Consider the following 18,391-nt stretch of genomic DNA (forward strand, 5'->3'; position numbering starts at 1 on the left):
GAATATACAAACTCCGCACAGTTAGGGCCATGGTTGGAATCGAACCCATGACCTCAGTGCTGTCTGGCAGTAATGCTAACCATTACACCATCCGTACTTCCCAAATTGTTTCATATGAATACACCACATACAGTCACCACATACAGTCAACACAGTGCAAAAAGACATTTGGTGGCATAATTCACTATTCATAAAATGTAGTCAGTCAAATCAATAGTAAGTAATGAGGCACTGCCTTCTGGTACAATAGTAGCCTGCAATCTCATAAATAATGGTTCAGTCCACAAAATTGCTGTCTCCACTGTGTGTAGGCAACAGATATTCTGTAATCTTTCATTATTAATAAGTAATTGACAGTGCAAGCCACCAGTTAATTACGAAAATTGGTAAAGTGGTACATTTACTTCATTGATGATCGGTTCTTGGTATAACACTGTATTGTTTAGAATACCCAGTAGATCTCTTTGTCATCCTCCTTTAGATATCACATGAGTTACTTAACAGATGCTGCCTGGAGTCCAGTACGGCCGTCTGTGTTCTTGACCACCAAAATGGATGGGACCCTGGATGTCTGGGACTATTTATTCAAACAGAACAATCCCACTCTGAGCCTAAAGGTTAGTACTGATGTGTGGTCTGTAGGGGATGGGTGAGAGGAATAGATGTATTACTTTGCAGGAACTGTTCACGTCCACCTCAGAGTACTCCTGTAGAAGAGCATTGTCTACGTTTATGTGCCAATAATTTGCAGATCATAAAATATGGATTTATGTTTACCTCATTACTTTTTGAGCATCTTGCAGGTCTTAATTGGCCTTTTTTCCTGAAAGTAATTTTTTATGCACCTCTTGATCTATCTCTGAGAGAAATTGATGACAATTCAGATTGCACAATGTAACATATGACTGTTATCGGAATTTCCAAATAGTCACTAACATTTATTTGTTAAACATGGCATTATAACTCCCTAGTACTAACGTAAGACAGAGAAAACAAAGTATCACCTATAGAGACATAGCTAAAAAAAAATCATAATTGTAAAATATAAATGAAAATAAATCCAGTAAAACAAACAAAAGTAAGACCATAGTTATGTGTGAATAGAAGGACAATTGTTATTGAGTTTTACCAAAAAAGATATTTCATAGTAAAGGGTAAATTAATCATACTTATAATTAGTATTACATTTTTTCTATATAATATGTGGAAATGGTTATTGTTGGGCGAAGATGAAACAAACTCTAAGCAGCAGACTCTCATGGAATAGTCCCTCTACTACCACAGATTCTTATGAAATAGTACCTCTTCTGCCACAGACTCTTATGGAATAGTCCCTTTACAGCCCAGAATCTTATGGAATAGTCCCATTACAGCCAAAGACTCTAATGGAATAGTCCACTTACCACCACAGACTCTTATGGAATAGTCCCCTTATGGCCACAGACTCTAATGGAATAGTCCCCGTACCACCACAGACTCTTATGAAATAGTCCCCTTACCGCCACAGACTCTTATGGAATAGTCCTCTTACTGCCACAGACTCTAATGGAATAGTCCCCTTACTGCCCCAGACTGTAATGGAATAGTCATCTTACTGTAAAATGATTCTGAAAAATAAATGTTTTATTACATACTAAAAACTTTCTATTAATCATTTATTTTTATATTACTTTATTTTGAGTTCTTTTCTATGATGGAATTTAAAAGAAGTTGAGAAAAAAAAGTGTTTGGGGAAAGGATTATAAATAAAAATAAGAGCACCATCATAAAATCTTCAAGTCCTAAAATAAGGATATATGTATCCATTGGTCCATTAGTATGTGCATTAAACAGACAAGGGAACAATGAAAAAAATTGGTTTTCAGTTTTAAAGCATAATCTGTTTTGGTCATTGTTTTTTTATTTACTTTGCACAAATATTGGAAAGCTGCTCAATCAGATGTAATATCAGTCAGGTGCTAAAAGGGAGGGGTAATTCTGTGTAAGAAAAAACAATTTGTGTTCCCTAATGCACACTGAGTGAGTAATAATACTACATAATAATCAGATAATACGGAGATCTTAGTTGCGTATATCTGCAGATATAGGGTTAAGCCCCCAGGCCGATCGACAAGGCTTCTCCGTCACTGGGGGTCCCTAATACTAGGTATGGGTCCGGGGTGCAGGACCCCATCATGCCGGCACAGATCGGCTACCCCAGGTCAGCACACAGGTGAAAATTAATAAGGGTTATTAAGAAGCACAGAAGTGCTATTGTTAGGATCTCCTGCTCTGTGCTGCCACGTCGCCATGGCAACCAGGAGGCAAGTGTTAGCGAAGTAACCTGAGCGCAGCTGATACTCCGGTCCGGGTTTTTACTGTGTAGTGGTTACAGGCTCTGTGCACGGCAGGGAATCCGGCGCTGGTTTTGTGCTCACAGTCTGTGAGGTCTGAGTGGGGTGTGGACAGCACCTGCTATATAAACCATCCTCTCAGGCTAGGCAAATGCTGCTGAATCTTTGTTTGTTAGTCAGTTCCAGAGAGTTAGCTAGTACTGTGTGACTTTGTATTTACTTGTTGCTTACTGCGAATAGGCCTTGGGATTCGGTACTTCATTCTGCCAATCCGGACCTAGCAGTAAGACTGGAGTCAGTTGTTTGACCTGCTGGGGTTCTTTTGCTATTCTGTGAACCCAGCAGGTTTGCGGCTGTACTCTCAGACCTGCTTGCTTAATCCTCCCTCACTGTGCAGGGCGTCCAGGTGTCAGTTTAGAGGCAGTAAGCTGAACCTGTGCCCTGCAAGTGGGGGTTAGGATTGTGGATACTCTCCTTGTGTCTATATTTCTATCTCTGACCAAGGAGTTTATTCCCACACCCGTTGGTAACCCTTTGGGGTTTTTTCTGTTGCTCTTAGCAACATCATTTCAGGTGCTCCACATGTTAAATCACTACACCTCGCTTCATTGTCCGCTCTATTCCATCTGAGCATTCCTGACACTAGGGAGACACCCAATTCCTGAGCCTTTGGGCTTCTCCGTTCACTTTGTGTTTATTAGTTATTCCATCACCTCCTGTGTATGTTATGTTATACTGTCTGTGAGTTCGTTTGCTTCGCTTCCCTCTCTGTTCATACACCGGTATACTCCTGTTAGCACTGGTGTGCGTAACATATTCAGCAGCCCTACTCCTGTTGAAATTTTGTGGGAATATGGAGCATACCCCTCAAAATACTTTGCAACAGGTGGTCGATCAGGTGCAGGTCCTGACTCGACAATTTATGAGATGTCCATTAAAATGAACACCTCGCAGGCAGCTAGCGGAGCTCCCGCAGCAGCAGCGGCAAGTTCAGGGGTTAAGGAGCCGAAAGTAAATCTCCCGGATCGTTTTTCTGGAGATCGCTCGCAGTTCTTTTGTTTCAAGGAGAGCTGTAAGCTATATTTCAGGCTTAGGCCCCAGTCTTCTGGGTCGGAGATTCAGCGGGTGGGCATGGTGATTTCCTTGCTACAAGGAGACCCACAGGTCTGGGCATATGGGTTACAGCCTGACTGTCCGTCGCTTAAAAGTGTTGATGCTTTTTTTACGGCACTGGGCATTTTGTATGATGACCCTGACAAGATGGCTTCAGCCGAGGCTCAGATTACGGTTCTGAAGCAAGGGCGACGGCCAGCTAAGGTTTATAGTACGGCGTTTCGGAGGTTGGCTCATGATACCCAGTGGAATGACCCAGCCCTGAGAAACCAGTACCGAAGGGGCCTTTCTGACCAGATAAAGGACCAACTGGTACAATATCCCTCGCCTGATAGCTTAGATCAGCTCATGCAGTTATCCATCCGGGTGGATAGACGGCTGAGAGAGCGTAGGCTTGAAAGGGAGACCGCAGTTTCCTTTTTTCCCAAGGGAACCTCAGACTCTGAGGAATATTCCGAGGAGCCTATGCAGATTGGGGCTACCCGCCTCTCCTCGCGTGAGAAGACGCGGAGGAGACAGCAGGGTTTATGTTTGTACTGTGGGAATAAAGACAAGAGATCCTCGGTCAAACTGTCAAGACTGAGGCCTTTGTTGACAGTGGGGCCGATGGGGTTTTCATGGACCGTCAATTCGCCCTGGAACACTCTGTTCCCTCAGTACCTTTGGCATCAGAGTTTGAGATCTGTGGGTTAAACGGGGAACCATTGTCCCAGGGTAAAATGACCTCCTGCACCAGCCAAATTCCTTTGTTTATTGGAGCCACACACTCTGAAAAATTGTCTTTTTATGTGACTGTCTGTTCTTTTGCCCCATTGGTTTTGGGGTTACCCTGGTTAAGGGCCCATAACCCTCAATTTGACTGGGTCTCTGGGGAGATTCTTAGTTGGGGTAGTGATTGTTTCAGGAGTTGCTTGAGCCTTCCAGTCAGGCTCTCGCAGCTAAGTTTGCCAGGATTGCCAGGATGTTATGCAGATTTTGCGGATGTGTTCTCCAAAAAAGTTGCGGAGGTACTACCTCCCCATCGCCCCTATGACTGTGCCATTGATTTGTTGCCGGATGCTAAGCTTCCCAAGAGCAGGTTGTACTCCCTGTCACGTCCTGAGACTCAGGCTATGGCAGAGTACATTCAGGAGAACTTGGCTAAGGGATTTATCAGACCCTCACAGTCCCCAGTTGGGTCGGGGTTCTTCTTCGTGGGTAAAAAGGACGGTTCGTTGCGACCCTGCATCGACTTCAGGGAATTGAACCGTATCACGATTAAAAACTCGTACCCACTGCCTCTCATTTCGGTTTTGTTTGACCAGCTTCGTACTGCCACCATTTTTTCTAAGATTGACCTACGCGGTGCTTACAATCTAATCCGAATAAGAGAGGGGGATGAATGGAAGACTGCCTTTAATACCCACTCAGGGCATTATGAATATTTGGTGATGCCTTTTGGGCTCTCTAATGCCCCAGCAGTCTTCCAGGAATTCATGAACGATGTGCTCAGGGAATATTTGGATAGATTCTTAGTTGTTTATCTAGATGACATCCTAATCTTCTCTCATTCCCTGGAGGAAAATCGGAAGCATGTACGCTTAGTCCTCCAGAAACTCAGAGACCACCAGCTTGGGGCGAAGCTGGAGAAGTGCGAGTTTGAAGTCCAGCAAATCGCATTTCTAGGGTATATTATCTCCTCAGAAGGTTTCCAAATGGAGGGTTCTAAGGTACAGGCAGTCCTGGATTGGGTGCAGCCCACTAGTTTGAAGGCGCTTCAGCGTTTTCTGGGCTTTGCGAATTTTTATAGACGGTTTATCGCTGGATTTTCGTCTATAGTGGCCCCCTTGGTGGCACTCACTAAGAAAGGGGCGGATGTTGCTCACTGGTCTTGTGAGGCCAAAGCGGCCTTTGCCCGTCTCAAAAGGGCATTTGTCTCGGCCAAGGTGCTGCGACACCCAGATCCAGAGCGTCCTTTTGTGGTAGAAGTGGATGCCTCTGAGATAGGTATTGGGGCAGTGCTCTCTCAGATGGGGGTGTCTGATAATCGCCTTCATCCCTGTGCTTACTTTTCCCGTAAATTTTCGTCTGCCGAGATGAATTATGATGTGGGTAACCGGGAATTGTTGGCTATAAAGGATGCACTCGGGGAGTGGAGACACTGGCTTGAGGGGGCTAAGTTTGTGGTCTCAATTCTCACTGACCATAAGAATCTGGCATATTTAGAGTCAGCGAAGCGGCTCAATGCCAGGCAGGCACGATGGGCTTTGTTTTTTGCTCGCTTTAATTTTTTGATAACATATCGCCCTGGGTCAAAAAACATCAAGGCTGATGCGCTCTCGCGGAGTTTTGCTCCAGTTCAAGAGACCACCGAGGAGCCATTGCCCATTGTGTCCCCATCATGTATTAAAGTGGGCATTACCCAGGACCTCTTGTCATTAGTCCTTAGAGCACAGGAGCAGGCTCCTCCAGACCTTCCGGTAGGTCTCTTGTTTGTGCCTCCTAGGTTAAGACAGCGAGTGTTCCTGGAATTCCATGCCAAGAGGTCGGCAGGGCATCCGGGTATTGCCAGAACTCGGGAGTTGCTGTCTAGGGCGGTGTGGTGGCCCTCGGTGGCTAGGGATGTGGATCAGTGGGTTCGGGCATGTGATGTTTGTGCCCGAAATAAAACTCCTAGAGGGGTTCCTGTCGGCCCATTACATCCACTCTCTATTCCGTCTAAGCCATGGACCCACATTTCCATGGATTTTGTGGTGGACTTGCCCAAATCCTCGGGGATGACAGCCATTTGGGTTGTCGTTGACAGGTTTTCGAAGATGGCGCATTTCGTTCCACTGGTTGGGTTGCCATCGGCCAGACGCCTGTCTGAGTTATTTATGCAGCATGTTGTGCGCCTCCACGGGTTGCCACTTGATGTGGTCTCTGACCGTGGATCCCAGTTTGTGGCCAAATTCTGGAGGGCATTTTGTTCTGATCTCCAGATTTCTGTGAGCTTGTCGTCAGGCTACCATCCACAGTCTAATGGGCAGACTGAGAGGGTGAACCAGTCCTTGGAGCAGTTCCTCAGGTGTTATGTCTCCAAGTGTCATACTGACTGGGTTGCTCATCTGTCCATGGCGGAGTTTGCCTATAACAACGCGGCTCACTCTGCTACAGGGATCTCTCCCTTCCTTTGTGTGTATGGGCATCATCCTAAGGCCAATTCTTTTGACCCCCTGGATTCCACGCCTGGTGGTTCCTCTGTTGTTTCGGTCCTTAGGGGTATTTGGAGGAAAGTGAAGAAAGCCCTTGTGTCTGTGTCATTAGTGACCAAAAGGGTTTTTGATAAGCGGAGAAGACCCTGCAGCTTCAAATTAGGAGACTTCGTCTGGTTGTCCACCAAGAATTTGAAGTTGAGACAGCCATCTCATAAGTTAGGCCCCCGGTTCATCGGCCCTTATAAGATCACCAGGGTTATCAATCCGGTGGCATTTCAGTTAGATCTGCCCCGTTCATTGGGTATCAATAAAACATTTAATTGTTCCCTTTTAAAACTGGCGGTTAGTAATCCTTCTTCCAGTGGAAGACCTTCTCCTCTTCTGATACGGGGTCAGAGGGAGTTTGTTGTTGAAAGGGTTCTTGACTCCAAGATGGTTCGGGGTCGGCTGTCATTTTTGGTGCACTGGAAGGGGTATGGCCCGGAAGAGCGGTCGTGGGTGCGCAGTTGTGATCTTCATGCCCCCAGACTGATACGCTCTTTCTTCTCGCAGTTCCCCGATAAACCCGGTGGTAGGGGTTCTTTGACCCCTCGTCAGAGGGGGGGGTACTGTTAGGATCTCCTACTCTGTGCTGCCACGTCGCCATGGCAACCGGGAGGCAAGTGTAAGCTAAGTAACCTGAGCGCAGCTGATACTCCGGTCCGGGTTTTTACTGTGTAGTGGTTACAGGCTCTGTGCACGGCAGGGAATCCGGCGCTGGTTTTGTGCTCACAGTCTGTGAGGTCTGAGTGGGGCGTGGACAGCACCTGCTATATAAACCATCCTCTCAGGCTAGGCAAATGCTGCTGAATCTTTGTTTGTTAGTCAGTTCCAGAGAGTTAGCTAGTACTGTGTGACTTTGTATTTACTTGTTGCTTACTGCGAATAGGCCTTGGGATTCGGTACTTCATTCTGCCAATCCGGACCTAGCAGTAAGACTGGAGTCAGTTGTTTGACCTGCTGGGGTTCTTTTGCTATTCTGTGAACCCAGCAGGTTTGCGGCTGTACTCTCAGACCTGCTTGCTTAATCCTCCCTCACTGTGCAGGGCGTCCAGGTGTCAGTTTAGTGGCAGTAAGCTGAACCTGTGCCCTGCAAGTGGGGGTTAGGATTGTGGATACTCTCCTTGTGTCTATATTTCTATCTCTGACCAAGGAGTTTATTCCCACACCCGTTGGTAACCCTTTGGGGTTTTTTCTGTTGCTCTTAGCAACATCATTTCAGGTGCTCCACATGTTAAATCACTACACCTCGCTTCATTGTCCGCTCTATTCCATCTGAGCATTCCTGACACTAGGGAGACACCCAATTCCTGAGCCTTTGGGCTTCTCCGTTCACTTTGTGTTTATTAGTTATTCCATCACCTCCTGTGTATGTTATGTTATACTGTCTGTGAGTTCGTTTGCTTCGCTTCCCTCTCTGTTCATACACCGGTATACTCCTGTTAGCACTGGTGTGCGTAACATCTATATAAGTGAAGTGTGATTAAAAAACAAAAATATATACAAAGTGATAGAGAAAATCATGAGTGTTAATAAAGTGTTAGGGTGTGCCGACCTGAAGCAGCCCAGCCATACCGACACAGGGGCCACCGCACCCCACACCCACCCCATAAATGATTACATATATGTCTGGGTCTAAATGCCCAGTGTAAGGCCACATGATAATGGCTCCTACAGAATCTGAGAGCCAGCTTACCTGGAGATACCCCTGGCTTCTCCAATGGCACTCTGGAGTCAGCAATCCCTCCTAATGCTGACCCATCCATGCCTCTCTAAATACAATGCACAAATATTGGAAAGCTGCTCAATCAGATGTAATATCAGTCAGGTGCTAAAAGGGAGGGGTAATTCTGTATAAGAAAAAACAATTTGTGTTCCCTAATGCACACTGAGTGAGTAATAATACTACATAATAATCAGATAATACAGAGATCTTAGTTGCGTATATCTGCAGATATAGGGTTAAGCCCCCAGGCCGATCGACAAGGCTTCTCCGTCACTGGGGGTCCCTAATACTAGGTATGGGTCCGGGGTGCAGGACCTCATCATGCCGGCACAGGTTGGCTACCCCAGGTCAGCACACAGGTGAAATTTATAAGGGTTAATAAGAAGCACAGAAGTGCTATATAAGTGAAGTGTGATTAAAAAACAAAAATATATACTAAGTGATAGAGAAAATCATGAGTGTTAATAAAGTGTTAGGGTGTGCCGACCTGAAGCAGCCCAGCCATACCGACACAGGGGCCACCGCACCCCACACCCATCCCATAAATGATTACATATATGTCTGGGTCTAAATGCCCAGTGTAAGGCCACATGATGATGGCTCCTACAGCATCTGAGAGCCAGCTTACCTGGAGACACCCCTGGCTTCTCCAATGGCACTCTGGAGTCAGCAATCCCTCCTAATGCTGACCCATCCATGCCTCTCTAAATACAATGTACAAATATTGGAAAGCTGCTCAATCAGATGTAATATCAGTCAGGTGCTAAAAGGGAGGGGTAATTCTGTGTAAGAAAAAACAATTTGTGTTCCCTAATGTACACTGAGTGAGTAATAATACTACATAATAATCAAATACGGAGATCTTAGTTGCGTATATCTGCAGATATAGGGTTAAGCCCCCAGGCCGATCGACAAGGCTTCTCCGTCACTGGGGGTCCCTAATACTAGGTATGGGTCTGGGGTGCAGGACCCCATCATGCTGGCCAGGGACGTGCGGTGAGCTAAAAGGATAAGGAGGCACTAGCTAGCACCAGAGCCAGATTTACACACAAAATATGAGCCAAAGTGTACATCTGGGCATTATGCACAGGTGCAGCAGTACAAACTCCGGGAAATTTGGTGAGTTTTGATCAGAGATGTGCGGAAAAGATACACAGGTGAGGCACTGCCTCACCTGCCATAAACTTTTTACTCCAGAGATTTGGCTATAAAAATTATTAGAATAATGCAAAAAAGATATTTCAAACATATTCTTTGTATTTTTCATATACTTTATACAATCAAAACTCTGGTACAAATGTAAGTATGACAGGAAAGGCTCTGCCTCACCTGCCTCACCCCACCGCACGTCACTGATGCCGGCACAGGTCGGCTACCCCAGGTCAGCACACAGGTGAAATTTATAAGGGTTAATAAGAAGCACAGAAGTGCTATATAAGTGAAGTGTGATTAAAAAATGGGTCAGCATTAGGAGGGATTGCTGACTCCAGAGTGCCATTGCAGAAGCCAGGGGTGTCTCCAGGTAAGCTGGCTCTCAGATGCTGTAGGAGCCATTATCATGTGACCTTACACTGGGCATTTAGACCCAGACATATATGTAATTATTTATGGGGTGGGTGTGGGGTGCGGTGGCCCCTGTGTCGGTATGGCTGGGCTGCTTCAGGTCGGCACACCCTAACACTTTATTAACACTCATGATTTTCTCTATCACTTTGTATATATTTTTGTTTTTTAATCACACTTCACTTATATAGCACTTCTGTGCTTCTTATTAACCCTTATTAATTCTCACCTGTGTGCTGACCTGGGGTAGCCGACCTGTGCCGGCATGATGGGGTCCTGCACCCCGGACCCATACCTAGTATTAGGGACCCCCCAGTGACGGAGAAGCCTTGTCGATCGGCCTGGGGGCTTAACCCTATATCTGCAGATATACGCAACTAAGATCTCCGTATTATCTGATTATTATGTAGTATTATTACTCACTCAGTGTGCATTAGGGAACACAGTTTGTTTTTTATTTACTTGTAATGTTTGAAGCTGTTATAATATAGTAATTTATACTTTCTATATTGATATTGGCCCTTAGTTACACATGTCATCTTATATTTCCCATCTGTAGGTGTGTGATGATCCTCTCTACAGCCTCCGCTTACAAGATAATGGGCGTTTTGTAGCCTGCGGCTCTAAAATGGGTCTGACCACACTGCTGGAGCTGTCACCTGGGCTGTGCACAATGCAGAGAAATGAGAAGAACCTTGCAACTGCTGTAAGTCTCTGGATAACTTTATCTAAATCATAGTGAACTGTATTACTTTTACTGCCTCACAGCACTGAGGTCATGGGTTCAATTCCCACCATTGTCCTAACTGTGCGGAGTACTCTGGTTTCCTCCCTCAATTCAAACTTATACTGGTAGGTTAATTGACTGCCAACAAAACATAACCCTAGCGTGTATGTGTTTGTGTGTGGTAAGGAATATTGTAAGCTCCACTGGGGCAGGGACTGATGTGAATGGCCAAAACAGCGCTATATGTATGCACTATATAAATAACTGTTAGTAATAATAGTTATATATTTCTTATTTTATTTATTCATTATCCATGACACAATCATTTTATAGATAACTAGTTACCATCCTGTCAAAATGATGGAACAACGTAACAGTAAGGTCATCACTTGCAGGTCAGACATCTGATCCTCTGGCGTTCCAATGAGTATTTCTACCCTAGGGGTAAATGTAAGAACTATTGATATGGGGCAGAGCGGTATATTATTTGCACTATAAGCTTCCCCGCCATGTATGAAGAACATATACTGTTTTAAGCAATCACTAATGATTACAGTAAATAATGCATACATCTGTGTCAGTAAGGAAGCAGTCCGCCATTCTGAGCCTAGTGTACTTACTGCAGAGTGCTCCACCATATGTATGATACCCACGAATGACTTGATCTAGAGAAAGAACTCTCCATCTGTCAGTATGTATTAATAATACTCCTACAAACTGAAGCATTGGCTATTACTAACATCCAGTCTTAACATCCCCATTTGTACTCAGATGTTTGAACGTGAAACAAAGCGAGAGAAGATCCTGGAGGCAAGGCACCGAGAGATGCGCCTGAAGGAGCGTAGCAAGGCTGAGCCAGGCAAAGAAGAGGAAGCCAAGGATGATAAGCCGGAGGAGAACACAGAGGAGCTGATCGCCAAGGCTGAAAAAGAATTCTTTGAAATAATAGAGTCTGAGCGTAAGCGACAAGAGCAAGAGGAGAAGAAAAGGAACGGAGAAGATAAAGAGGTATTACCACCAGCTGTTTTACTGCTTTCATAAGGGTTTATTGGATGCTGTATCAAACCCATAGATAAGCCAACATACTTATAGCTACATACTGTTTATAGTTACAGGATGCAGACACACTTACTGAATAAAAGGTTTTGTGAGATTACCTTATTGCCAATTTTCACTACACTCAGGTATAAAAATGTCGATTATCTAAAGAAGAGGGGAAATTGGGGTTGCCCCACAGGGGTATATATGGAGACTCAGATGGGTCAGTACGAAACATCTTATGAATGGAAATCCAGGCACTATAAGTGTCCCAAAATAAAATATTAGTCCTAAACTCCTGGGGGAGTTTAGATAGGGGGGTGTGCAGCAGTGCTGCTGGGGAGTAAGGGAAAAATAGTGCCTCCTCCAGTTCCAGGTTCGTGAATAAATCTGATCTAAGCAGCCAGTCTGAGGCAAACTTAAATAGTGCAGATCTAGCAAACATCGTCACATTAGGCATACTAAGACCACCCTTTCGTTTGTTAACGTAAGTTCGGGCTTTGGGCATACGAGGCTTAGCATTTTTGCAGATAAATTTTGAAAATATTTGTGAGCAGAGTAGGGAATCCTGTTTGGAGATCGTGACTGGGAGCATTTGGAGCAGGTAAGCCAGTTTGGGGAAGTTAATAGCCTTTACCACCGCTATCCTGCCCAACAGAGAAAGTTTGAGATCCTTCCAAGTTTCTAAGCGTGATTTAATTGTTTGAATAATGGGGGTATAATTAAATAGATATAACCGAGAAAGTTCCAAAGGAATATGAATACCTAGATATTTTAGTTTAGTAGGGGTCATTGTAAATTGTGAAGAGAAATCAGCATAGAGAAGGGGGTCATTTATGTTAGTCAAAGGGAGCAATTCGGACTTATGGGTATTTATACGGTAACCAGCGAAGGTGCTAAAGCAGTGTATAGTGTCAAAAATAGCCGGAATTGATGTACGGGGATTGGAAACAAATAAAATCATATCGTCTGCAAATAGTCCAAGTTTAACCTCCTTCCCTCCTACTGAAATCCCAGAGAAAGCCGGTAACTTTCTCAGTGCTATAGCCAGTGGCTCTAAAGCTGCCGCAAAGAGCAAGGAGGATAAGGGGCAACCGTGTCTGGTCCCCCTATGAATCATTAAGGGTTGAGATAGAAATCGATTAGTGAAAATTTGTGTAGATGCATTATGATATATGGTATCTAGTATGGCCACAAATCGGTCGGGAAAACCAAAACGTCTGAGTGTCTCAAACAGGTGATCCCACGTCACCAAATCAAATGCCTTCTCAGCATCTAGTGATAGTAGGAAAGTGGGCTCACCTGTCCCTACACCCCCCAAGGACTAGAGGACAGTCAGAACTTTACGGATATTAGTCACCGAGTGTCTGCCTGAGATAAACCCGGTTTGATCCTCATGGATTATTTCAGGCAAGATAAATTTCAACCGGTCCGCCAGCAATTTAGTAAACAATTTGTAGTCCACATTAAGCAGGGAGATAGGGCGATAAGAGGATGGGAGGAGGGGGTCCTTACCAGGTTTGGGTATTTTAGGGGAGAGCAATTTAAATAATTCCCCAGATAAGCCATCGGGGCCCAGGGTCTTCAAAGGTTTAAGTGCTTTAATAGCCCCCGCCACCTCAGTGGCAGTAACAGGAGCAATCAGGGAGTCCGATTGAGTGGAGGAGATCTGGGGCAACTGCAACGTTTCCCAGAAGGAGTTTTTGTTAAGCTGGTCAACATCGCTACGTGAATAAAGATCGCTAAAAAAAGAGTAGAAAATATCAGTTATTGCTTTTCCCTCAGACTGTACATTGGAGGTAGAGTCCTTCAGAGCCGTCACATGGTGAGGGCCCTTGTCGGATTTAAGTAAATTGGAAAGCATTCGGCTAGGCTTATCCCCATACTGAAAAAATTTAAATTTTCCCGCGATAAGGAAGCCATTATCCATATGTGTTAGAGTGTGGTCAAATTGGGTCCTAGCATCCCTGTACTTCTGTTTGTTAGCTAACGTAGGTGAGGATTTAAAATTTTGAAATGAGGATGTAAGTGTAGATTGTGCTGCCCTATATGTGGCATCCTGGTCCCGTCTATATTTCGACATGTATGCTATTATGTCCCCTCACAGAACAACTTTAGCAGTCTGCCAAAACAAGGCAGGGTCAAATATATGGTCAGAGTTGTTAAGAAAATAAGAGTCCCAGGAAGCCAGCAACATAGACTTAAAGTCTGGAGAAGCTGCCATTTTGGCAGGGAATCTCCAATGGGAACTAGTACCCAAAGTGAATTTACCATGTAATACAATCGATATAGGGGCATGGTCCGAGATAGTTATAGGGTTAATAGCTGCCTCAATGATCCTGGGGGACAGATCAGTGGATACAAAAAAAGAATCAATACGGGAAAAAGAATTATGAGTTGAAGAATAATAAGTATATTCCAATTCCACAGGGTTGTGTAGTCGCCATACATCCACCAGGCCCAGTTGCGTAGATATATAATTCAGATTGATCTTGGGAAGTCGGGTCCTCTGAGAGGAAGTACCCTTCCTATCCAAAACCAAAGAGGACACCAAATTCATATCCCCTCCAACAATAAGAGAGGCATGAGAATAAGGTCGGAGAAGACTCGTTATCTCCAAATAAAACGATTTATCATAAACAGCTGGGGCATAGACATTACATAGGGTTAGTCTGGTTCCCTCCAAGGTGACGTCTAAAATAATATATCTACCCAGGGGATCAATAATCTGATGATGTCCATCTCAACCCCCTTACGGATGAGGATCGCAACCCCCCTCGCCTTAGAAGAAAATGAAGAAAAAGCTACAACCTCTTGTCTAAGCATGGTAAGCTTACCATGTTCAGCAGGGGTCAGGTGTGTTTCCTGGAGCATAGAGATATCCGCTTTTATCTTATTTAAATAAGTGAGGATACGTCTCCGTTTGATAGGAGAATTGATACCCCTAACATTCCACGAAATTATATTAAGGTGTGACATCTATACCATCAGTAGGGGAATACAGAGAGACAGTAACGGGTCTCGAAATGGGAGACATTAGGAAATAAGTAATCCGGTGTATCAAAGACATAAAGACTTCCCACCCCATCTGGTTAGGCAACTGCAGGGAGGACGGAGAAGAGAAGAAAGCAGAGAAAGTCAGAAAAGAGAAAGGAAAATAGAAACAAGAACAAAGACAAAAACAGTACATGAAAACATCTACAACAGTATACATCAGTAGAAACGGACAGCCTGGTCCAGCTGCAATGTAAAACAAAGAAAAATGAAATAACCAACAGGCAATACCGAGATAATGAGCTTAAGCAAATAACATAATGACCCTTACATAAAAAGAATGAAGCACCATCAAACCCATCGTATTAGACAGTAAACCAAACCCACCCCGCAATAAAGAAGAAATATTAGCAATATCACCCGGTAGGAGAGGAAGGGTTAAATCCCGGTATCAAGTGTTACTCATCACAAGCCCTGGACGGAGAGGACAGCTGCGAAGCCGAGGGTGACCGCATGGGTCCCCCGAGTCCCATTTAAAAGTCTTTAGCAGAGTCCACTGAAGTGAAATCCTTTGGACCCTGTGGAGTGAAGATGCGCAGCCACGCAGGGTAAAGGAGAGCAAATCGGGCACCACCCTTCACCAACTGAGAGCATACTGGAGACATTTCTCTTCTGGCCCTAGAAACTTCCGCGGAATAATCTTGGAAGAGAAACAACCGTTGGCCATCCCATTGAAGCGGACCTTTGCTCCGAGCCGCAGACCATATCATTTCTTTATGTCTAAAGTTTAAGCATTTGAAGATAACCGGGCGGGGCCTAGATTGATTAGAGTCACGTGGCGGACCCAGTCTATGTGCCCGCTCAATTTCCAACGAGGAGAGCTCTTCCGGAATACCCAGGAGGTCCGGTAAATCAGAGAGGAGAAATTTTAGAAGGTCGGGGCCTTTCAGCGATTCTTTGAGGCCCACAATTCTCAGGTTGTTATGCCTCGAACGATTTTCAAGATCGTCTATCTTCATTATCATATGTTGGCGTGAAGATGTTAAGGATGCAACCTGTTCTTTCAGATCTTCAATTTCTTTGAAGTTAACTCCAATCCTATTCTCATTCACCGAGATTCTACGTGACATGGACCCAAGTTCCGATTTCAGGTCCGATACTGCCGTCATGAATTTATCTGCCTGGGCTTGCAACAGGGGTTCTACGGTTTCCTTAATCGCTTTCACTATTTCTGAATAGGAAGGAGGTGCGGGAGGAGCCTTCGGAGGCATGGTAGGTGAGGAGTCAACTGCGATGTCCAGATAGTCAGAGTTAGATGACGGTAACGGGGAGTCAGGGCCTGGTTCACCACGTTTACTACCACTTCTATACCTTTGAGGTTTCGGTGCAGAAGAATTTAAGAATTTGTCCATAATAATAATTATGAGCTCATGAGGGTCGAACAGATGAGACGGTATGCCGTTAGTTATAAATGCAGGAGGAACTTTACATCACAGCTGTGGGAGGTGAGAATTCACATAACGCAGATAAACATTGCCAGTTAGGGGAAACTGAGAGCAGGCGTGGCCCACCAAGTCGTCAGAAGGAGACAGCTGTGTTCATCAGGTATAGTACTAACACCGCCAGTATATATGGGAGGGTGGTCAGCGAGATTTAGAGAGCGTGGCAAACAGTAATGGTAGTGCAGTATTTCAATGACCACGGCAATCCGACCAGCGGCATCACCGTGAGGGCACGCCAATTGAGGACAAATTAATAGGTATTGGGATAACCACACTCACCTCCCACACATGTGGTGACGGGGAGGGGGGGTAGGAGATATAATTCACTTTGTGGCAATGGACTGGAGAGAAAGTCACTGGTTTTGAGGATCAGCCAGCAGTAAGGGTATTAGGGATGCCCAGTCCCACTATATTACGGTCCAATAAATAACCAATGTAGGGTAAGGAAGTGACCAACAAGGGTTAAGGAGAGGAAGGGTTCAGTATGTCTGTGGAGCCCCTGTAGATGGCCTTATGCAAGATACCAGGAGTGTCAATGGAGCACCCACCTTCTCTCAGTATAATTATAGTGCCTGCTTTCCACCTCACCTCCAGATCCTTCTCTTTCGTCCCCCAGCTCCAGTGTATGATGTATGCAGGGGGAGAGTGGTACAGGGAAGGTGCAGCCGCTCCGGAGGGCGTCCGCGACAGGCAGAGCTGTGCTGGCGCAGCGCCGGAAGTGTGGTCCCGCGGCTTTCCCCGGCTGTGACCGCCGAGTCCCGATCCTCGCTCCACGGGGCACCAGCGACGGTGTAAAGGGGGTCCCAAAGGACACACAGCAAGCCCTGAAGTGGGTGAGGAGCGGTGAGGGGGCTCCAACAATCGCAGGCGGCTCCGGAGTCAGCGCGCCCCACGGAACTTCTCGACGGGCCGGATCTATAAATTTAGCCCGCGGATCCGGCTCCCGGCACAGGCCGCAACCCGCAAAGACCGAATAAACGGTCTCCCGGCTCCGCGGACAGGTGCACAGGTACCCAGGGCCACAGGGGGTGTGGTATGGGCAAAGGGGGGGTAATTTCTCCAGTGGCAGCTGCTGTTTAATCGTTTAGGAGCAGGAGCCCTGAATTCCTGCATCCAGCTGCCTCTCCAGTCAGGCCACGCCCCCCTTCACTACACTCATAGCTGAAATAATGTGACTGCACTTCCAGTCTCTCATAGCTGCAATAATGTGGCTGCACTTTCAGTCTCTCATAGCTGCAATAATGTGGCTGCACTTTCAGTCTCTCATAGCTGCAATAACATGGCTGCACTTCCATTCTCTCATAGCTGCAACAACGTGGCTGCACTTTCAGTCTCTCATAGCTGCAATAACGTGGCTGCACTTCCAATCTCTGATAGCTGCAATAACGTGGCTGCACTTCCAATCTCTCATAGCTGCAAGAACGTGGCTGCACTTCTAGTCTCTTATAGCTGAAATAACGTGGCCGCACTCCATTTTCTCATAGCTGCAAGAACGTGGCTGCACTTGCAGTCTCTCATAGTTGCAATAATGTGGCTGCACTTCCAGGCTTTCATAGCTGCAATAACGTGGCTGCACTTCCAGTCTTTCATAGCTGCAATAACATGGCTGCACTTTCAGTCTCTCATAGCTGCCACACTTCAAGGGTGGACAGATGTTTGGAGTTGGTGATGTACTCTAAAAGAAAAAGAGCTTTTGTGATCTGAAAAAGGGGGCGTGGTGTAACAAAAAGGGGACAGGGCTTCACTGCACAGTGTGTAGGAACTGTCTTGCCCGAAATGACACATTGGCCCCCACAGTTATAAACACATTGCTTCACACAGCAAAAAACTCAAAATCATTGCCCCCCATGAATTCTAACAGATTCCCCCGCACAGGCAAATAAAACAGATTCCCCCGCACAGGCAAAAAAACACCCACACACATTGTCCTCAACAGGGAGAAAAAACACCAACCTATATTAAATTGCCCCAACTCTGTCAGAGAGGAGCTCCCACGTCCAGCAGCACCATCAGTGCAGTGGGCAGGACGGTGGGAGCCTGCAGTTACTCCCATACCCCCAGTCTTGGTTGGTAGATGGTCCCAACATCAGTTGTTGCACTGGAGCCCCAAGCCAGCCCTGCCCCAGTACACCCCCTCAACCCAGCTCTGGCTGCTGTATTATCTGAATGGAGGCTTTCAC

The 18,391-nt window shown here is 45.6% G+C and overlaps 1 protein-coding gene across 3 annotated transcripts in view; it reads left to right on the forward strand.

The window, feature by feature from the left end:
- DNAI2 (dynein axonemal intermediate chain 2) overlaps positions 1–18,391 on the forward strand; it is a 101,800-nt gene that overhangs the window by 62,196 nt on the left and 21,213 nt on the right. For all 3 annotated transcript variants that reach the window (XM_063961181.1, XM_063961179.1, XM_063961180.1), the window contains exons 10-12: positions 482–617; positions 10,510–10,656; positions 11,449–11,685. In XM_063961181.1, coding sequence (XP_063817251.1) covers positions 482–617; positions 10,510–10,656; positions 11,449–11,685 — 520 coding nt within the window. The remainder of the gene's footprint in view (positions 1–481; positions 618–10,509; positions 10,657–11,448; positions 11,686–18,391) is intronic.

Source organism: Pseudophryne corroboree, chromosome 3 (assembly GCF_028390025.1).
Source record: "Pseudophryne corroboree isolate aPseCor3 chromosome 3, aPseCor3.hap2, whole genome shotgun sequence".
NCBI classification, from domain to species: domain Eukaryota; kingdom Metazoa; phylum Chordata; class Amphibia; order Anura; family Myobatrachidae; genus Pseudophryne; species Pseudophryne corroboree.